The following is a 20,855-nucleotide window of genomic DNA, read 5'->3' as shown; positions in this document are numbered from 1 at the left end:
TGTGAAACCCAACAGTGCGTAAGTGTCCTGCACTATGACTTACTCTTTATTTGACAGTATGTGAACCACTGCTGGATGTTTCCTGCCTTTAAGAGAGAAAGAAAAAGAGTCACCTATGGATCCCACGGCAGGGGGATGCACAATTCACATATTTATTGCTCCGAGGCTTGTTTAGAGTGTATATTCATCAATTGCCCACGCACACCCACTGTGCCTATCTGGAGCCCGGTGCTCCTGTCATCCTCCACTGCTGCTCGCTGTGTCGTGACAGTTCTCTGTTTTATCCACAGCTCCGCCGTCACCTTCAGCTCTCCTGGAATTTCAATCTCATGTTCCCTTGTATCCTCTCTCTCCACCTCCACCAGCAGCATCCCCCAGCTTTCATCATGTCTTCCCATGTTTGCTGGAGACGAGGCGTGAGCGCAGGAGTGTTAGGAAAACTTCTCCTACTGGTTGGGAGAGAAAAGGAAGGTTTTCATGTTTGAATTTACGCATAGAAGTGTTGGATAAGTTGATAGATCAAACATAGACCCTCTCTCAACTTTACGCAACTTTTACAGTTTTTCTCTCGTGTTGAATATGTAAAACAAAGTGTGTGGAGGCAGAGCAGCCAATTTCTTTAACTCCAGAGATCAATATAATTTCTAAAGATACATTAAACACCTTCATATCTTTAGTCCTATTTCTGCCTGAGCTGCAGTTGTTATTGGCCAATAGAAGGCGGTATAGTGTGGCACCCCCCTACATAAGAAGAATTACAGAGACCTTCATTAAAAAATAATATAATTAGCAAATAGGCCACTTAGCAACATATAATTTAAATGAGCAAGTTAAATATATAGGTAGGGGGTAAAAATTATAATCAACAATTAAAATGTTGATTTGAACTGTTATACCTTTCTAATTAGTCGGAGGGGCAGAAGGATCTTAGCCCATTAACTCATAAATTGTTTATAGTCTATAGGAGATTGCAGATTCCACATCACCACCCAACAAGTGGCAGCAGAGGGATGCGTCCCATTAATGGGATCCTGGGCAGGCAGAAGTGAACCGGAGTAAATTGTTGAATAAAGTGGTGAATTGTTGAACTTTAGCAGAGTTGGAGGCTGGAGTTGACAATATAAATTACAAATTACAGAAATAAATGTAAGTTAAGACGCTGAAAATGAGGCAGTTAGAGAAGAACATTGCAAAAGAGGCTCAGAGTCAAAGAGCTTGGACCTGATCTACTGGACATCTTTAGTTATGATGAGCATTGCTTGACTGTTGGAATGTGTATATTTTGGAACCGCTGATTTGGAAGATGGAGAAAAATAGAACAAACTGACTTTGATGCGGCTTTATTATTTGGGCCATGTATGTGCAATTAAACTACTATAAATACTGTTCATGATATCATCACCTCAAATCAGACTGAACTGGGTGAACCTGAGTGAACTCTCCAGTTTAATATCAGATCTTGATAGTTTTAGACAGCATTCTTGAAAATAGTAGTTTTTGGTTATCTTACTTTAAAAAAAACGTTTTATATTTCCAAATTACCATATATTTCCTTTTCCTTACGTTTAAGGTGGAAATATTGAACCTTTTACTCAGACAGCTTTGACTATTTTCTGAACAGTCTTACATAAAAACATAAGCCTATTAAAAAAATATGAATATATAAAAATAAATGCCCTACATGTTAGCACTACTGAATATTGATTTACTTTTATATAATAATAATATAATATTCTAGTTTACATTTAAAATTATTTTTTCATAACAAAAAAGTCAAAAAGTACTCAACAAATAATTAATAATTATATCTACATGATTAATCATATCACAAACCCCCAGATTTGTATTGTATTTTCTGCAGAACTCATTGATTATTTTTAAACTTTGAGTATATTACGCTGATAATACTTTTGTACATATACTTGAATAGGATTTTGAAAGTAGGACTTAGAATTTGTATTTTAACGTGAGATGCTAGCACATGAAGCCAAGGATCTGAAGATTCCACTGTGGCGCAACTCTCGATTAAATCTTTCTGTTGTAACACATTAATGGCCTGAAGATACAATGAAAATCAAGCTTATAAAAAATGCATATCAAGACCAGACCAGGAGCATTTTTGTTTTATATACACATTTATATTATATACACTGTACAGAGTTCAAAAAATAAATGGTCGATATTTAACATTGTGCACTCCACAGATGTGTGACTACAAAGAGAAAAGGGAGTGAAAGAAGGGACTGAGTCATACCAAGGACAGACAGATATCAACATCCCCAGTAAATACTGATTCTTTTTTCTCTTTTTTTCATACAGGACACTTCACAATCATTTGTACAGTATATAAATTAAAATGTTGCTGGTTAACCTCTCTTTGTCTCAAGCAGAGTGCCCAAAATCAGAAATACAAGCTTGTCCGCTAAAATTTACCAGTGTTTGGCCAGTGATGTGTAGAAAGATGATTCTAGTTGCATTCCTTAGAACTAAAACATACCGAACCCTGACTGGATATTTAAGCAATATTCAAGTTGCATTGCTTGAGGTGACTTTCATTAAGCCTTTGGAATGTAATGCTTTGTCAGCAGCACTCTCAGTAATGCCTTGTTTAACACACAGGGCCATCAGCACAGACAGACGACCGTGTTCCTGGTTATTTTGGGATGCTCCAATGCTTGGCTCTGACCTGAGATGTAGCTAACAGTGATGCAAGAGGTGATGATTATCTCCTGTCACCTTCTTTTTTCTCTCTCCCCCCTCCCTGACACTCGGAGAGGGGGCACATATGGTGAGGAGCAAGGCGTGGCAGGGTTTATAAGGCACACACAGAACACTTTGTGCCAGAAAGCATGTGTGCACGACAGGGGTGTTTGGGGGGCGGGGGGACGTCAGCTGCGATGTGAGGGACCCACCCTTCATTATTTTGGCCTGGATGATCAGATAGAAAGCACAGATCGCACAAAATGTCAGTGGCTGCTTCTGTAAAAAATCTGGTGTATGGCAGTCAAAGAAAACAGGCTTTTATCCGGGGTTGTTGCAAAGCTGGTTTAAGATTCATTCTAAGTGCATGTATAACAAATTCCCCTCAAACCAAACAGCCTTTTAAAAAACCACACATGAGCAGTGACCCTGCTATGAAGAGAGGTTTGTTCCAGCATCGTCATCGACAAGTGTAGTGATTCTTAAAGAATTGACAAACTTATTTCTTTGTACATCTGGATTGTTTCATACAGAATAAAAACGGTAAACAATGTTGTTCTGTATTAAACTGACAAAATAGAACTCAGTGCAGATAAACACACAGAGGGACTCACAATAAATACAATCACACATATAAACTCAAGTTCAAATATTGACACTCACCCAGACACACACATGCACACAGCCAGTAGACAAAAAAAACAATCAGTGGAATGTAAAAGAGATTTTTCTCCCAGTTATTATTTCGTTCATTTTGTTTTCATTCATCCTCCTAACACGTGTCTATATGGGACTCGGGGCGGGGGGCGGGGGGGGGGGGAGGTCACATTCAGGCAGTGATGCAAACAACTGGCATAGAGACCTGTGATCAACTCAAATCTCCCATGGACTCTTAGTGCTCTGTAACAACGAAGAAACGGAGGCGTCTATTCCATGGTAAATACTCTGTTGGACACTTTGTAGAGTGGGTGACAGGGAAAGTCATCTCTTTTTTCCATCTACATTTGATTTTTTTCATGTATCAACCCTGAGCAAAGTCATTTACCACCTCCATTTATTTAACTAAACTCTGTATTCATTCCTAACCTCGAAAATTGAGGTAAAAAAAAAAAACTCAAGGTCCACTTCGGGGCTTTTTTCTTTTGAAAAAGCTAGAAATGTGCTCAAATAATAATAAAAACTTAATTTTCAATATGAGATATATTTAAAATAAATTTATATATATTTGAAAAAATACCCTGGTTACTTAGGTTGGATGGAATTGGATTTTGAAAGTAGTTTTCTTATTATTCTAGTCCAATTGAAAATGAGGATGAGTACCACAATGGCATCCTTCAGATTTCCTTTGTATTTGAAGTGGCAGCAGTGATTTCAGGGGATCAAACACACGACATATACATAACGATATCTTTCTGGTTCTGGGTTCCTTTAAATAATTTATATTGGGTGGACGGACTCTTTCAACTTGTGACCTCCCCATGTCTTCAGCTAAGATCAACACCACAAGCTCTAACAATACTTTATGTTCACCATCATTATCAAGGGCATATTTTTAACAATATCTTTAATTTAGCTGTGCAAGTCCAAACTTGCACACACGCATGTACACATGCACACACGCACGCACACACACACTCTAACACACACACCCTAACACACACACACATACACACACACACTTACGGAAGCTGGCTTTTTGCTTATTTTCAGTCTGGAAGAACAAGTTGATTTTCTACGTTCTTTTTTGAAAAACCAAAAAATAAATCACAACATTAATCACTTTACTCTTTTTTTCTGTCCATCTGGTTTTCTTTTCGAAGAAAATAGGAAAGAATGTATTTTTTTTTTTTTTTTTACACTCATCCTCCAGGAGCAGTGTTTAATTATCTTGTTCTTGTCCTTTTTTTTTATTTGGAGATCTTCATTTGGGGTTACAGCACATCACCCACAGCACACACAGACGACGAAGGGTTCCAGCCAAGGGATAATTATTACAAGGGTGCCAGAGAAAGAGTGGAATGTTGAAAAGATCAAACATGGGTTGAGTGACAGGGTCCAGTTCCATTTTTAAATACAGGGCATCACTCTTCCATTGCCTTTGTCGGTTTTCCTGATGTAAGAAAAAGTGACTGCAACTGAAGAGGACTTGAACAAAGAGGTGAGGAGCAGAGTGGAAGATTCCTCACCGCAACACCCGATGTAGCGCCATCCACACTCAGGTGCATGTTTGAAGCAGGCCGCCTTGCCGCCATAGAGGATAGCTGGAATATCAGTCAGATCCGTTTTTGGTCATGGGTGGCAAGAGGTAGGCTACTGCTCGGATGTAGAACACTGAGAATGTTTGACAAGGTGGAGGAAAGACTCGTCTTAAAAAGAAGGGCACAAAGGAGGAAGTGTGTCAAGACATCACAGACATTTTTAAGTTCAGACAAATGGATAAAAGGGGGTGAGGTGGGAATCAGAGTTGGACAAGGGTGAAGTTTAAGGATGATGTCACGAGGGGACATATCAAAGAGGCCTGAGAACAAAGAGATGACACACAGTTTCTGCAGTCCGAGACCACAGTTAGAGGGTAGGGGGATATGTGCTGAGGGCGGGGGGGAGGTTTGGTGGCGGATGCTGAATTCTGAGGGGGGAAAAACACTGTAGGCAGGTTTGGTCGCTGGGTCCCTCAGGCCTTGAGAGCGTGCCACTGAGCCACAGCGGTGCGAGGGTGACCCATCATGTCCTTCCAGTGCTTTACCTCTGCGGGGCCACTTTTCCACGAAAGATAGATCTGTGAAAAGAAGACAGTCGGTGTAACTCGTGTAGTATCCCAAAGAGACTGATGTTATTTGTAAAAAGCAGAGCCAAAAAACTGTCAGGTATTACGCGGGGAAAGAAACGCTCAGTGAGACTTAAGTCTAGCCCTGCTTTCACCGCTAAGCCTGCAACTACACTCAGAATTCAATTCAAATCCACGACGGGGAAAAAAGCCATTAGAGGAAGAGATTTCCCTTGCAGAGATACTCTGAGAGAGGATAATGCTGACACTAATGAAGATCAGACACAGAGTCTTTAGGTAATTCTCATGTAGAAAGAGAATCCAGGTCCATGTCATAGAAAAGCATAGACGGTGTAGTAGCACACAGCTCAGATATTATTCTTACAGTGTCTGACGAATGACTTGATTTGAGCTTTGGGGTCTTTCCAGACAGAAACTATAAATTGTGTCGAGCTCTGTTCGCCACTATTTATCAATACTTGTAGAGCAGCTGGTATTTGGTCATAAGTAAACAAATCCATCAGCATACACAAGGGTCTGGGCTTGTTTAGAGCTGAGTTGTGTACTGATATATGAATCAGTAATGGCATTAAAATGTTTTTGAAGCTTAATTTTACGAGTCTGTAGATATCTAATAATTTCCTGGAAGGTTTCCTGAAAAGAAGAAAGTAGTTTGGTAATAATTACAGCTGAAGCAGAGACAGTGAACAAGTTTACATGGACACCAATATTCCAATATTAAGACAATAGTCTGAATAAGACACTGTCACGTAAAGAGCGTTTTCAGATTAACTTAAGATCATACACAGAAAAAAATAAATAATAATCAAGACATGTAGAGTATTCTGATCTTAGTTGCATTATGTGGACATGTGTACGTCTTAATCGCATATAAATGGGAATATGAATGGAATATTCTATTAGCAACATCACAATCAAAATAAGGTTTTATTCAGAATATGGGCAATAGACAGAATGTTGCTGTCCATGTAAACGTAGTCAGTGTTCAGTTGGTGCACTTCAAATTCAAATTCATTCTGGCTAACATTTAGAAAATGTTAGCCACCAAACAAGGTTTCTTGTTGGAAGCAGGTGGTGATGGTCGCTCGCCAAGAGATTCAGCCATTGTTGTATTTACGGGACAAAAGATATATGTCCCCTTAGTGGCGTTACTTCTTCAGACAAACAGGGCGCTAACAGGAAGTGATGCGACAGGTCAGCTGGTCAGGACAGGGCTCGCTGGTCAGCATGCTAACTTCAGTAGAAACAAAGAAGTGACTGAAATAGAAGTAGCATCATTAACATTGGTGTAAAGATGAGTAAAGGAATGAAAGTTGATGTTGAACCTTTAACGTTTCTGCTCGATTACAAGACAGTTAATGCTAACGTTGGATGTGTAGAAGCTAGGCTAATAGCAAAACCGTACTTAGCCTCTTCAAGCTAATGTAGTCTAAAACTATTAGTTAGTGAACAGCAGCTCAACTGAATATGCGTCAACGTGACTTTTTCTACAGGCAATACACAGATGAACATATATGAAGGATTAAGTTTGAATAATTACATTATAAAATATTAACAGTATATCAGGAGATAAAAGTAAGAATTTAGAGAATTAGTAAACTAACTAAGCATAGAAATAGCTGATACTGACATTGGCAACCAAAACATTCAAAGGCTCTTTGCCTCTCTCAGCCTTGGTGTTTGCAATTGATCCTTGAGGATTTTTCTATGGGCAATAGATGTGTTTTTCTAAAGAGACCAGCAGATTCATCATAACTGAAATGTTCAGGCAAAAAGCTGACAATACTACACTAATGTGCACTGTATTAAAAATAATGTTGCTGTTATTGTTCAGAGCGAATTTGAATACATCTTCTACATGTAATGAAATTATACATTTTAGGAGATGACATTTGAGAGCGAGCACCTGCCTGTGCCTGGATTTCATTTTGGTCGTTGGTGTAAATCTCTGGTTCACACGCAAAATGAAGCATTTTCAGGACTTGTCATTTGTTGTAGGCTACATTTATTCATTTACAGTTCAGAAGATTGGTCTGCATGTACCAGCAGGGGTCAGTAGAGACTGGCGATCAAAAGCGATCAGCTGGTGATGTTCTATCACAGTCAGGATAATGTAGAGGAAGAAGAAGATGAGGATAATGAAGAAGAAGAAGACGGAAGAAGTGGGAAGGAGATACCTTTCCAATGACATCATTGCGACTGAGCCTGTCCTTGTCCATGACAGTTATAATTATGGTGGTCTCCCTCAGCACGTGGGCAGGCACATCAAAGGGGAAGGACTCGTCAAACACAGGGTTCAGACAGCGCTTCATTACCACTGTCTTCTTCTTTTCCACGCGCTTGTCCTTGTTCATCAACCACACTTTTACATAAGGGTCTGTGGAGAGGCAGATGCACATCCATGTTTACTATAATTTAATGCATTGTTACTATGTGTGCCGTCGTGGGCTTGATGTGATTTTCTAGAAGTAAATCATGTCATTTTTTATGTTGAAGCTGCGGTAATGTAGAAGGTCAACGTTAAAAGGACACAGGAGATGAAGGAGCATCTTTACCAGAAGTGCCTCCGATGTCCATGGCTTTGAGGTTGCGGGCTTTGATGATGCTCACAGTGATGATGTTGGCTGTGGGGTTGTAGCACAGAGACACCAGCAGATCCCCTCGACTCCCCTGGAGAAATCATACACACAACAGCAGCCGATTATTTACTTTTTTGTCCCCTTTTTCCCCATTGTTCTCCGTTCAGCTGCTTACTGTGTATTTTTTGTGTCTATCTCTGGCTTTCTATGTTCTCTCCGTCTACCTGTCAGCCTCCTCCACATTCCCTTCCATCCCGTCGCCCACCAGCACCCTGCCACATTTCCCCCGGGAGCGTCACAGCAGCCAGGAATGACATCACCCGTTACATTCTGTCCCATCGTCTCGCTCTCCCCCTCCTCTCCCTTCCCCCTTCCTCCCCCTCCTTCCTTCCTTCCCTCCCACCCCCTTCTTTCTCACTCACGCTGCCATCGCTACATGGGTTCAGCTCCTTCCAGAACGTCTGCATGTTGGCCAGGTCCAGCTTGTTGAGGGGAATGGACACCTCTCCTATGGGGTCATTCCGGCTGAAGCGGTCGTAGTCCAGAACCTGCAGGTATAGAGTCCTCTGGACCACCTTCTCATAGGGGAACCCTGAGAGAGAAACGGACACAGCACAATCCCCAAAGGTCACAGTGAGGCACATGGAAAAGAAACAGCTTAAGCTTTCAGTTAATGTTTAAGGTTTTATGAAAGCTTCCTCCATCAAACCTTCAAACAAGAAGGTTTCATTCCAGTGGGGGTTTAGATTCTTCCTCTTCACTTTGGTCTCCAGTTTGTGTTTCTTGTCCGGCAGCAGGTAGAGTTTGACAAATGGGTCAGAGGTGCCGGAAAAATCCTTTGCAGGCAAATCCTGGCCCTTCAGGATTTTGACGGTGAGGGTGGAGTCCTGAAAACTGTACCCAACGCTGAACTGAATACGACCCAGCTTTTCACACACTGGACCCTCGTGGTCGTCTTCCTCGGAACCTGGAGACAACTTAGAGGCACAGGAAACAAAGGTTACTTTCTTTTAATTTATTCTCACTGGTTTAATTATTGCTACATTGTAATGGAAGCATATACATGGCTATTTTTTATTGTAAAAGCGGGGCTTGATAAGGGTTAGTGTGTCCAGACTGACACTATGTTTAAAATGACTCCCTATTTACTCAAGTATACTATATTTATGATCTGACATTTCATTTGAGTGTCAAAGTTCATAGTGTGTAAAAAAATACAATCTCATTTTGCAATATGTTTCACGTTAAAGATATGATAAATCACTCTAATCTGGAAATACATCTGCCGGTGAAGACTCAAAATGATGATGATTCATAAGTGTCTGAAATCTCAATTTACTGCTCACCGCAGAGTAAATTAGTGAGAGTCTATTATTCTATAACAGAGAGCAGTGCATGATTGAATGAGCAGCAACGAAAGTCCTCAGAGTTATAAAAGGCTTGAACAGCGACAGCTCCATAGGAACTGAGCACACTCTTACGGGTGATATGGACAGTGTGATGTGGTTGAAAGCTCCACAACCAAAGAAGCAAGTGATTTTTGAGATTCCAACATGAAGCTGAATCAACGCCTCTGAAACAAATGCTCAACGTTTGAACTTTCACGGAGGGAGGATTTATTGCAGCTCTGATGTATTAGTTTTAACCATAGACAGTTGATGGACAACGCATCTCCACTTCTTCCCGCTATCCGGAAAGCCAGAAGCCAAACTACCCCTGACATGAACACTGTCATCTTGCGTAATAGCAATCAGGGGATAAAGCCAAGGTATCGAGGTCCCGCCAATAAAGAGATCGACCAATCTGTGCTGTCAATCATGATGTTTCACCCTGTTTTTATAGCATCAAATAACTGAGGGAAACCAATCTTTTAGGTTTGGCTCATATTACATCGACTAACATAGAGGAGGTGGGGTATATGAGCTATACTGCGGCCAGCCACCAGGTGGCGATTGAGACACTTGGCTTCACTTTCACTTTGGCTTCCAAATTTATACATATGCCTTCAATGGTTTTAACCAAGTGAACCCACTAACCTGGGAGCAAAGTATATAAGGGTGTACAAAATGTATTCCCATAAGAATTGCACTATATTTTTATCAGACAACAGGGTTAAACTTATCCAACCTTTCAGGTGAGTTGGCAGGTAATACCATATATCAAAGTAACTAAGTAACTTAGACTCCAGCCCACAGGGGGCACTAATTCTTCACCTTAACTTGAAAATACAGTTCCTGACTGGCAAACTAGAATGGTGTTTCGTCACGTGGCTGCTGTGTCCGATGTGCGACCAGGGCACCAAGTGTCTGAAGCAGTGTGGAGATGAGAGGCAGATAATCTGTTGGTCAGACCCTCTCACTGATGGTGCCATGGCCGGGACGGAGGGAGGGACACAAATCCAGTGCTATCTGATGGAGGAAGAGCTGGAGGCATCACTCAAAGAGCAGTTCCAGACATTTAATATCCAATTCCATATTATCCCACATATTTCTGATGGTGCTGCTCAACCTCATTCTCCATGCTGAATATGATCACTTTTCATTATGCAGTCCTCCACCCAACAGCTGGCCTAAATTGCTTTTCCCCATTTTCTGCATTTGGGCACTCTCTCTTTTTCTCCTCTCTTCCCATTCAATTCTTAAATTCTCTTCTCTAATTTCTTTTTTACCGAAAACCAAACAACCCACATGCAGTCAATGCAAATACCGATGGAGCACAAAACATGGTACAGTCTGCATAACATTTTCAAGGAGAAATCTAGAGATACTCTGTATATTTGTTGTCTTGGAATGTGGTTATGTGCTTTATTTGTTTAAGGGAACAAACAATGAAAGGATAAGGATGCTAATTTCTATTTTCTATTATTATCAACAAATACAAGACCAAAAGACCCAATTGACCAACGAATTGAATCAGAAATTTTGACAGACACGTAGAAGATGCTGACGAAGATTTTTGGTGAAATGAATGTGCTGTAAACAAAAACTAATGATTTTATACTTTTTGATCATGCCACCTGTACTCTATCCAGACACCAGCCCTTATCTGAATGTTCAGGACATTTTCCTGTTGTTGTGAATACATCTGACCCGGAAAAATCTCCTGCTGCTTCTCCATATGTGAAAGACAAACCCCAGACCCAATTTTCGCACATATTCAGCGTTCATGTCTGAAAATGGCTTTATGTTGTCCTGTGCCTGCAAATACATACCAACAAAACGTGTATCGTTCCACATAAAAAGAGTCAGCAACAATTGCACTTTTTACTCTTGCTAACAAAAAAGACTACAGTGCTACAGTTATTGTTCAACGTATATGTAAACCTCTGCAAACATGTGGATGTGTGATGACGCAGGAGCAAAGACACATTCACACCACACTGTCCCTGGAACTGTCAGCATCACACAGAAGGAAAGCAGCGTCCGAGTAAATCCTGATAAGAAGCATGTGATTCTGACAGGACCCCCGCCCCATCCACTGCCAACCCCTTATCACCTGAGACGCTTGAGAGGGTTGGATATATACTGTATACTCTGACATCCTTTTTCTCAACACAGCATCTGTATACAGCACCATTACTTTTTCCTTCAGCAGCGCGTGCCCGGAAAAAACTGCCCGGAATGAGTATTATCATTAAGCATCTCCACTGTGAATTCCTCAGACACACCATGAGACCCACATAATTACACACTGCTCATACCCATCTCTGCCATATTCTCACAGCACCCACAGCACTGCGTGTTCTTTCGCAGCTAATTACCGAACCTCGCTGCATAAGGCCCGTGTCCCCCTCCCCTCCCCGAGTGTCACTTCAGGGTGATGATTACTGTATGTTTCTGTTCACTGAGATACTTTATGGCAATAACTCTCTGTGAGGATCCACAGGTGGGTGAGCTGAGTGGGATGAAGAAAGTTATTTTTGAGGGACGATAGACTTGGGTGGAGGAAACGCTTCTCATTGGATTTCATGCTATTGAACTGAAGTGCGTGGGCGTTCTTTTCTCACCATGTTCTCTAGAACCAATTATAATTCTATACTTTAATTCTTCATACAAAATGCTTTCAGAGGATAAGTCTGGTTTATTGCAACTTATTTTTGTCGCTTTGAACCTGATTTCTATGAGTGAGGAAATTAAAACTTTACACTGTTTACGCCATAGTAAATAAAGTGATCGTCCAAGGAAATAATTCAAAACGAAACCAGGAGCTTGGTCTGTAAATAGTAATAGATTTATACAGCAGACAGTTTCAGAAATAATTTTAACACCTATTTCATGTATTCCAATTGAGTTTGGCTGAGTTGGTGTTTGGCTTAGAACCTATAGGATTGTCTGACTGCTCGTGTTCCTCATTAGTTTCTCTCTTTTTTTAGCAATGTTAACATTTTCCCAGAAACTGAAACACTGACATAATAATATAATACTGTAATAGAAGTCAGTATTTGTTAACTACAGTATCAATCACTTCAATACGTCCATTTTCCGTGCAATCAAACAACTGAGATCCAAAAGAGCTAAATCTGAAAAGCTCAACTGTGAGTTCACAAGCTCGATCTGGAGTCACCTGCTGGTTTCAATGAATTGTCAACATAAACTTTTAAGCCAATAACATTACGGTGGCACTGAAGTGCAAATCACAAGAGCCTTCTCTGCCAAATGTGTTTTACAATTTTTATTTAATGCTAATTTCCATGATAGGTGTCTGAGCGAACTGTGGTTGTATAAAATATCCTCATACTGCTCAAAATGATATCAAGTTTATACAACCACAGTTCACTCAGAGACACATAATGGAAATTACCATTAAATATCAAATTGTAAAATACATTTGCCAGGGAAGGCTCTTACTGCTCATTCAGTCTTAGTTGAATCAACGATTTGCAAACCCGCAAATAAGGAGGAGGTTTGGATGGAATTGATGTATCAGCAGAAAATAGTAAAAGGTGTCAGATTGTCATGGCTGCCATGTACTTATGCATTCATATGATTGGATGTTTCTAGTCAAACAGTTGTGAATGAACCTGCAACTGCTGTTTCCAAGGTTGAGACTGAACTCACCAGCTCAATAATCTCTCTGCATAAAACAACACAACACGTTAAAAACGAAGCAACACAGATATAACAACATGTCTTGCTAAATTTAATTCAAGTTGTGTGTTTACAATGTTTAATTACTAATGAGCTGAAGTCCAATTTTGAGGATCTTACATTACTTTTTCTCCCTTATTGGCTCATCTTCCACTTCCTCGTCTCAACGTCTGCATGTAACATTCATCTTAGATTAGGAGAGATGATGTGAGGGCACCATTCAAGTCTCTCAGCCATCTCATTTTTTATGATTTAAAAGGTTTTGCTGACAGCAGCCTTCCTCCTCTTAATATAGATGAGCTCAGCAAAGCAGAAATAAGACACACAGCAGATGAGTTAGTGACGTATCAATGAAAGGTGTCTCATGGGGCAGTGTTGATATTGTGCTTTACCATGAGCATGTCACTGGTGACTGAGTTGGCCAAGTCAGACACAGAGGAGTTGGCGTCGTGGCGGCGTCCGCTCTCATCTGGGGTTTGACCTCTGGGGCTACTGCCTGGTTTGTTACCTGGAGTCCTGTTGAAATGGAGAGAGACACATAAATATGAATAAGCATGATAAGTACTGTACGTTTGGTCCATCATTTACAATTGAAGGAAATCTTTGGATTAAGATTCAGAACTTTATTGTCCAATAATGCAGGAATTAATGCAAATTCATCTTTCACTTGCGTATGCCACACAAAAGAATAAAATACAGTAGATAGGAAAACACAATACATGAACCATAATACAATTTCAAAAAAATTAAAATATTGTATTAGTAATTTAATAAGTGCTATGTTAGGTTACAATTAGGTTGATCCGTAGCAATTAAAAAACGTGATTAATAAAGTGATGTGTGCCTGCTCAGCTCATTGCTGCTACTGACAGTGAAGATAAAATATTTTTTAAACAGCACAGGGGGCTCTGAACTTTCATCCTGGTGGCATAACAGACTGTATTTAGACTTCACTGAACTCACAGCAAGGCTTGTGGCAACAATTTGAGGGGAACTCTTGGGATGAGCTTGAACACTAATTGTGATCTGGTTTTTATGGCCCAACATGAGTACCCAGCCAGTCTCACACTCTTGTGGCTGAAAATGAGCACCCTGGGTCTTACGTGTTGTGGAAGCTGACATGGAAGACTCGTGGGAAAACACTAAAGCCTGTGAGATGAGGTTTATGTAACAGAAGGAGGTAGTCAAAAGTATAACAAGGCTAGTTTTCAGTAGCCATTTCTAGCTATAGACTGTATTTCTAAGAAACACCAGAAGCATACATGATTATCTTTGACAAATCTGTAAAATACACCTGTTGGCTTTTTGTGTTCTCGACTGTAGCAGTATTTACTTTTCTTGTTTGCTTATTTCTTTGATCGGCTTTAGTCCAATGGAGATAATGGAGCTGCATATCAAAAGCACACAAATTACACTTATTTACTTTCCTGTCAGAGTTAGATGTGAAAATTGAAGCCACTTTAACATCTAATAATGTAAATATGAAGCAGGAGCTGATAATTAGACGCAGGCTGGCAGGAGTCAGTAGCCGGTTAGTCTAGCCTGAAAACTGGAGACAGCTGGAAACAGCATTGCTCTTTCCAGAAATCTGTCTCTTAGCACCTTTACAGCTCACTAATACATATCTTGTTTGTTTCCAGCCTTTATCCTACGCTACGCTAACAGAGTTCTGGTAACGGCTTCATATTTACAGTATAAACACAGGAGCCATATCAATCTTTTCATCCGACTCTTGCTAAGAAAATAAATAAGTGAATTTGCAGAAATGGTAAACCATCACTTTGATGCGTTTAGAATCAAGCAGTTCCAGTGTCCACATACTTTTAGTCAAATAGTGTTTGTCTCTAAAGCAGAAGAGGAGTTGAAATAACTCAGTGATGTGGACTGCAACAGTATCGGAGAAAATAAATGTACGAATAGTAATTTAGAAACAAAATAATATAATAATAATAGTAGCAAATAAGCCCCAGACATGGACAAAATACACCATCAAACTAAATCAAATCTCCATTGCAAGATCTTTAGAAATAAACAATAATATGTCTGGAAAATCCGTAGACAAAAAAGATAGAGAACAAGGAAATACGAAAATTTGAAAGACTGCTCCTTGCTCATATTATGCAACAGTTCGGTCGACATGGAAAATACAAAGATCTAATACTAGTGTCTGTCTCTGCGTATTGACAAATAAGACTAATGAGCACTTATCGCTGCGAGAGAGACGACCCAGGGAGAAATAAACATGCAGACATAGTGAGCGGGAGTTAGACAGACAGAAACAGTGTGAGCGAGTGAACAGGTGAGCTGTTAAACACAAAGGGGAAAGCAGAAGTGAGATTAGAAGATGGTATTGTGGGAAAGATTATCCGAGGAGGAGAGATACAGTTGAAAACGTATCTGTGCGCAGAGGATGAGCGTAGGAGAGTATTTGTCTTTGTTAAGACCTGGAGGATTAAATAGAATGAACAAAGTGAGGTTACTGACTCAAATTAATGCGAAACTGAGACACACACACACGTTTGTACTTCTATCTTAGTGAGGACCCTGATTGGCATAATTAATTCCCTAGCCCCTTACCCTAACCTTAACCTTCCAGACTAAATGCCTAACCTTAACCCTTAACCTAACCTAAACCTAATTCTAACCCTAAAACCAAGTCTTAACCTTCAAACAGCCCATTGAAAAAGTCAAAATCTCCTCACTTTCCAAAAATCTCCTCACTTTGTAGGGTCTCTGTTTAATATGGTCCTCACAAAGACATAAGTACAGGAACACACACACAGTAGCCGTAAGATAAATCCAGGAGGGAAGGGAGACAGGATGAAGGCCTGGAAATAAAACACACCAGATTTGGTTTGGGTGTAAGAGTCAGATGCTCTGGAGCAGAGAGAGGAAGCAAACTGACACGTTACATGGGCAGGCAGAATAGAGGGAGGCTGGAGAAGGAGGGCTGAGAGATGGACAGGGGTTGTAGAGCAAAGAGACAAGCAAAAGTGGAGCGAGAGCGAACAAGAAAAATACAGAGAGGAGGAGAAAAGGATACGGTGTGGAGGAGAAAAGAATCGATTCGTCACTCTACATTTATTTTCCGTGATCTGCAGGTCAGAGCGCTAACAATGCAGCGCAGACTGAATTCAAAATGTAATGGTTTCTGTTTCAGACGCTTGCCAAATACAGCTTACTCTTCATGTAGCCGCTGATAAGGACGTCTGGAACACGACGGCGTCATTTCTGCAGCAGGTGATGGATGAAGGATGTTTGCAGGGGAGGTTAAAATAAGGTTCAATTACAGCTTCTAATAACAGCCCCGCATAACACATCAGGAGACAATGTGTTACCTTAAAATAATTACATAACACCGGCAGTCACACACATTACACCTGGCTGTCTGGCTGTCTGTGGCGATGACGCAACTGTCCCCTGAGCTGCAGTGTTTTCTCTGAAACCCTCTGTTTTACCTTCAGTGTTTCATATTGTTTTATGAAGCATAACATTTTAGATTATCTTTCATTCAGCCTGCAAGAACAAAACTTGATATTTCAATTTCAAAAGGTTTGTTATTGTTGTTTGTAACATGTTACCCCCTATTCATAGTTTAGTTAACAGGATTTTTTTATGTTAAACTTTATTATATAAGTTCTATAAGTTATTTTGTTAAGATTAGGCTTGAAATCAGTCTTGAAACAAACCTGCGAGCGCAGCAGGAGGCCTCAAGCCTGGTAGCTCACCTGGTAGCACGGGCCCAGCCTGTACTTTTAATTTACTTACTATAACATAAGTTAAATTAATGATCATATGCTAAAAAGCCACTCATAATCTGCCAGGGTTTCATCCTCTTTATGTTTTAAAACGTACTTTACATTTATATGTGTGGAGACAGAATGGATCCGTTTGAAAACAGTCAAGGTAAATCTGATCCTGATACTCTCAGTAGCACTATCAGAGCATCAAAATGTAAAATGTAGATTTTTGGGGGCATTCCAGCAATCAAAGTTTTACGATTTCCATTTAAAAGTTTGAAAGATTTCCGTTTAAAAAAAGATGTATCCCTGTTTCACCTACTCCCCTCTTCAGTTCATTGAAACCACAGTTACACAGATGTCTCTTCAGAGGCCTCCGCTCTCTGCCGATACAGTACACACTGTATGCCCAGTAAATGCTTACTTGGAGGAGGAGTTGGCTAAATGACAGCTCATTGAACTCCACTAAATCAACACCCAGCACAAAACAGAAACCACACGAATCTTGAACTATCAACCTTACATAAACAAAGCCATCTGTTTACTCCATTATTTACAAAGCAGAGTTTCATTCTATTATGCTACTGTGAATATTTGGTTATAAATCATCTCAGTCCTGCAGAGCATATGTAATACTCTGATACAGTGCGTATAAAACTGTTGTAGTTAATGCAGGTCTGCATATATTATGCATGCTTTTTTCCCAGACTGTAAATAAATCCACAGCTCTGTCTCCTCCAGTCTAATGAAGCCCTGAGACAACCAGAGCACTTTTGTCATATTTGCATGAATTTGATGAAGTATAGTTGCACAAGTAAAAGTGGAAACAAGTGGAGGAAAAAGTTTAAATCTTCTCTTTCTATCAAACCTAAGACACACAGACAGTGTTCCGTTGCTGGATGACACATAAAGAGCAATAACTGATGAAAAAAAAATACATTAACAAGATTATATGCATCCAAATCAGCAGTTTACCAGATGAGGAGGACATCTGTCAAAAAGTAGGAAATGAAACCTGCACTCAGGTTTTTAGTAGAGTAATAGGAGGCAAATCAATGTAATGTAATGCCTCACTTCAGGTTGATGACTGAATAAATCAACTGAAAATATGGCATCATTAATTTTACAGCTGCTCTCGCTTTACAACACATGTACATTTTACTAACTATAACTCAGAAATTTAACTGGCTGAAGAGCATAGTAAAGTATCAGAATATTGAACCAGATAACCTTTTTGTAATGTTAAAATGATCTTGATTAGCATAAACAATTTCCTCATTTTATTTCAAACGGTTTTCAGTTTTTCTGTCTTTTCTTCTTTTCACCTGCATGAATCCTCTTGCAGGTGTGAAAGTGCAGCAGTTTTCTAGTTTAAATGCCATTTAAAAAAGAAAGTTAAGTGCCGTCATATCCTCAGTAATAAAAAAATCTCTATAATGATCAAAACACAGGATTAGTCTCTCTCCCTTTTTGCACCACTGGAGTGTTTCCTCATTTCTGAATTTGTTTTGGGGAAACAGACACATTTAATACAGATACATCAGCACAGCACTACTCTGATATGAGTAGAGCTTTCCTAAGAGATTTGTGAAAGACGAGTAGAGTTGAGGAGTCTGCATGTCACAGTCACTGCAGATTAAGGTTTGGTGACACGAGAGGAAAATAAAGACCTGCTGCTGCTCAGAGTGTCCTCGAATCACGACTGTTAACACGACAATGGCCTCGGGGACATGGACCAATTGGGTGTGGTACTGAGGTGAGTTCACCCATGCGTACAAATATACATATTTACTCACCGTCAACTATACACTCACTTGTACTCTTCCACTTCCTCTCTCGCGCACACATGCACGCACACATGCACGCACACACACACAGCCTGCAGCGGGGCATTGGTGCTGCATAATATCTCAAACAGACATGATAACATCCTGAAATCCGATTGGAGAAAATGATGAGACATGTTGCAGGAACACTGGAGAAAGACGAGGGAGGATTTCAGTTATTCGTCTCTAAAAAGACAATTGAATTCTTCCCGCTGCAGTTGAGGATTCTGCGACAAAACTAGACATGAACTTAACATTTTTCAATATGAGAAAGTAAAACTTGGAGCGATCAACTTTGGAATTTGCCAAAACAGAAGGAGAAATATCTGTAGCTATATATGAGTCGCCCCTATTTCTGCCTGCAAGCCACTATCTTGTCTGAAACACAACACCAGTTACATAATTCATCCTTTAGAGGTTGTTGTAACCATGACTACTGAAATGTGTGCTCCCACTTAAGGTTGTACTCACTACCATCATGTATTTTACATGGGGTAGCCATGGTAACAGGAGCCTTCAAAAGTGGGCAGTGAAATCCAAGGAAGTTCCACGGAGAGGGTCGGATACTGAAAATAGCAAAAAGCCCACGGGGCAAAGGGACCAAACATTTAGAAAGCCTTTGAAACACACTCTTTGACTTCCTTCATACCTACATTCCTGCAACCCCCCTGTGAAAACACCACAGCATAACACCGATGGGCCGGTGGGTGTGTCTGAGCTCCTGCTGAAAATGGCTGATTCGTTGAAACAAAGAACAGATGAACCTCCAGCCATGATACTCAAAGCAACAAAGACAAAAATGAGAAACTATGGAGACACCTTCTTCTCCCTGTTAATAAAACAGTCATGAACATCAGAATTAAACAAGCTCTGATCTCACTCTGCAAAGGGAAATGAATTATGAGCAACTCTAAAACAAAACAAATGTGCATGCACGCACGCACACACACACACACACACACACACACACACACACACACACACACACACACACACACACACACACACACACACGGTCATTCTTTGGGGAAAGGTCCCTGGAGAAATCACCACACCGATCTGACTTTTGACCTTGTGGCCTCTGGACAGAGGTGGAAGCCATCCTTTATGTTATTGGACAAAGTGAGTCATTACACCACAGGGGACAACGCAGAGACATTATCATCACTTGCATATGTCAAGTGTGTATTGTCTATGTAAAAGTCATTTGCGCCTTTTCTGTACAGCAAGGATTTAAATCAGTGTTGCTGTTTTTTACACACACGTGTCATAGCCGGATCTTTTTTTCTTTGTGACCACATTGTCTTGCTGCATTTCTCCCCTGGGACATGAATGAGATAATGAGAAGAAATGAGAAGTGAGAGACTTTTAAGGCACAGTTCCTGAATACAGGCTGTGCAGTGTGAAATTTTGTGCGATTTGGACACTGATACGTTCAATATGAATAAACTTTGAATAAACAGGCGTCCAGCGCTCTGCGGCAGTGGCGGCTGGGAATCATCGACGTAAGTGACGGTGTCAATCAAGACAAAAGAGCGTTGGTGAAAACGGCAATGACAACTGATTCTCCAGTTCTGCTTCTTCTTCCTGAGCAGCTTCAGGATTCTGAGGACTGATTCCAGCAGCAGGTCTATTTGTGGCTCAATTACTGCAGGTCGCTTTTACAGTTTCAGAAAGAAAGCTGCAACCAGTATTATACAGGCCTAGTAAAAAACAGCCCATTCCAAACAGGCAGGTTTAGAACAGGCACTGGTTTCATAAAAGACATGGAAAACTCTCATTCCACATTATGGGACCCTTCATTTTCCCAAACTCTCCTGAGGCTGATCGAAGAATTAGAAGAAGTTCAGACCTCTGCCACATACAGAAGCCAGAGCGTCTCAGCTCTGCTACAAGTCTGCATTGTTTCATTCTTCTCCGATGTCTCAAAATAAAAAGACCTTATTACATTTTAGATTTTAGATCTGGTTGTTGTGACCTAAACTCCTCCTCAGCCATGGCTGAAGTCTGTTTTTATGGAAATGCCCAGAGGTCTCCAGAATCAAAGTCCTCTGCTTTGAACACCCACCATCCACCCCGACATCGTCCCTATGACATTATGTGTGGTAGAAAACTGTAACACTTCCATGACTGGAAAA

General features: G+C 40.4%; 1 protein-coding gene across 3 annotated transcripts in view; it reads right to left on the bottom strand.

Annotated features, from left to right (window-relative positions):
* Positions 1-2,109: 2,109 nt before the first annotated feature.
* syt7b (synaptotagmin VIIb) overlaps positions 2,110-20,855 on the bottom strand; it is a 96,071-nt gene continuing 77,325 nt past the window's right edge. For 2 of the 3 annotated variants that reach the window (XM_034581629.1, XM_034581632.1), the window contains 6 exons: positions 13,544-13,667; positions 8,774-9,041; positions 8,487-8,656; positions 8,041-8,155; positions 7,663-7,862; positions 2,110-5,476 (listed from right to left, as the gene is read on the bottom strand). In XM_034581629.1, coding sequence (XP_034437520.1) covers positions 5,372-5,476; positions 7,663-7,862; positions 8,041-8,155; positions 8,487-8,656; positions 8,774-9,041; positions 13,544-13,667 — 982 coding nt within the window. In that variant the 3' untranslated portion in view covers positions 2,110-5,371. The remainder of the gene's footprint in view (positions 5,477-7,662; positions 7,863-8,040; positions 8,156-8,486; positions 8,657-8,773; positions 9,042-13,543; positions 13,668-20,855) is intronic. The other variant, XM_034581630.1, reaches the window with a different exon arrangement.

Source organism: Hippoglossus hippoglossus, chromosome 3, assembly GCF_009819705.1.
Source record: "Hippoglossus hippoglossus isolate fHipHip1 chromosome 3, fHipHip1.pri, whole genome shotgun sequence".
NCBI classification, from domain to species: domain Eukaryota; kingdom Metazoa; phylum Chordata; class Actinopteri; order Pleuronectiformes; family Pleuronectidae; genus Hippoglossus; species Hippoglossus hippoglossus.
The sequence above is the reverse complement of the archived record's forward strand: the minus strand, read 5'-3'. Positions and strand labels throughout refer to the sequence as shown.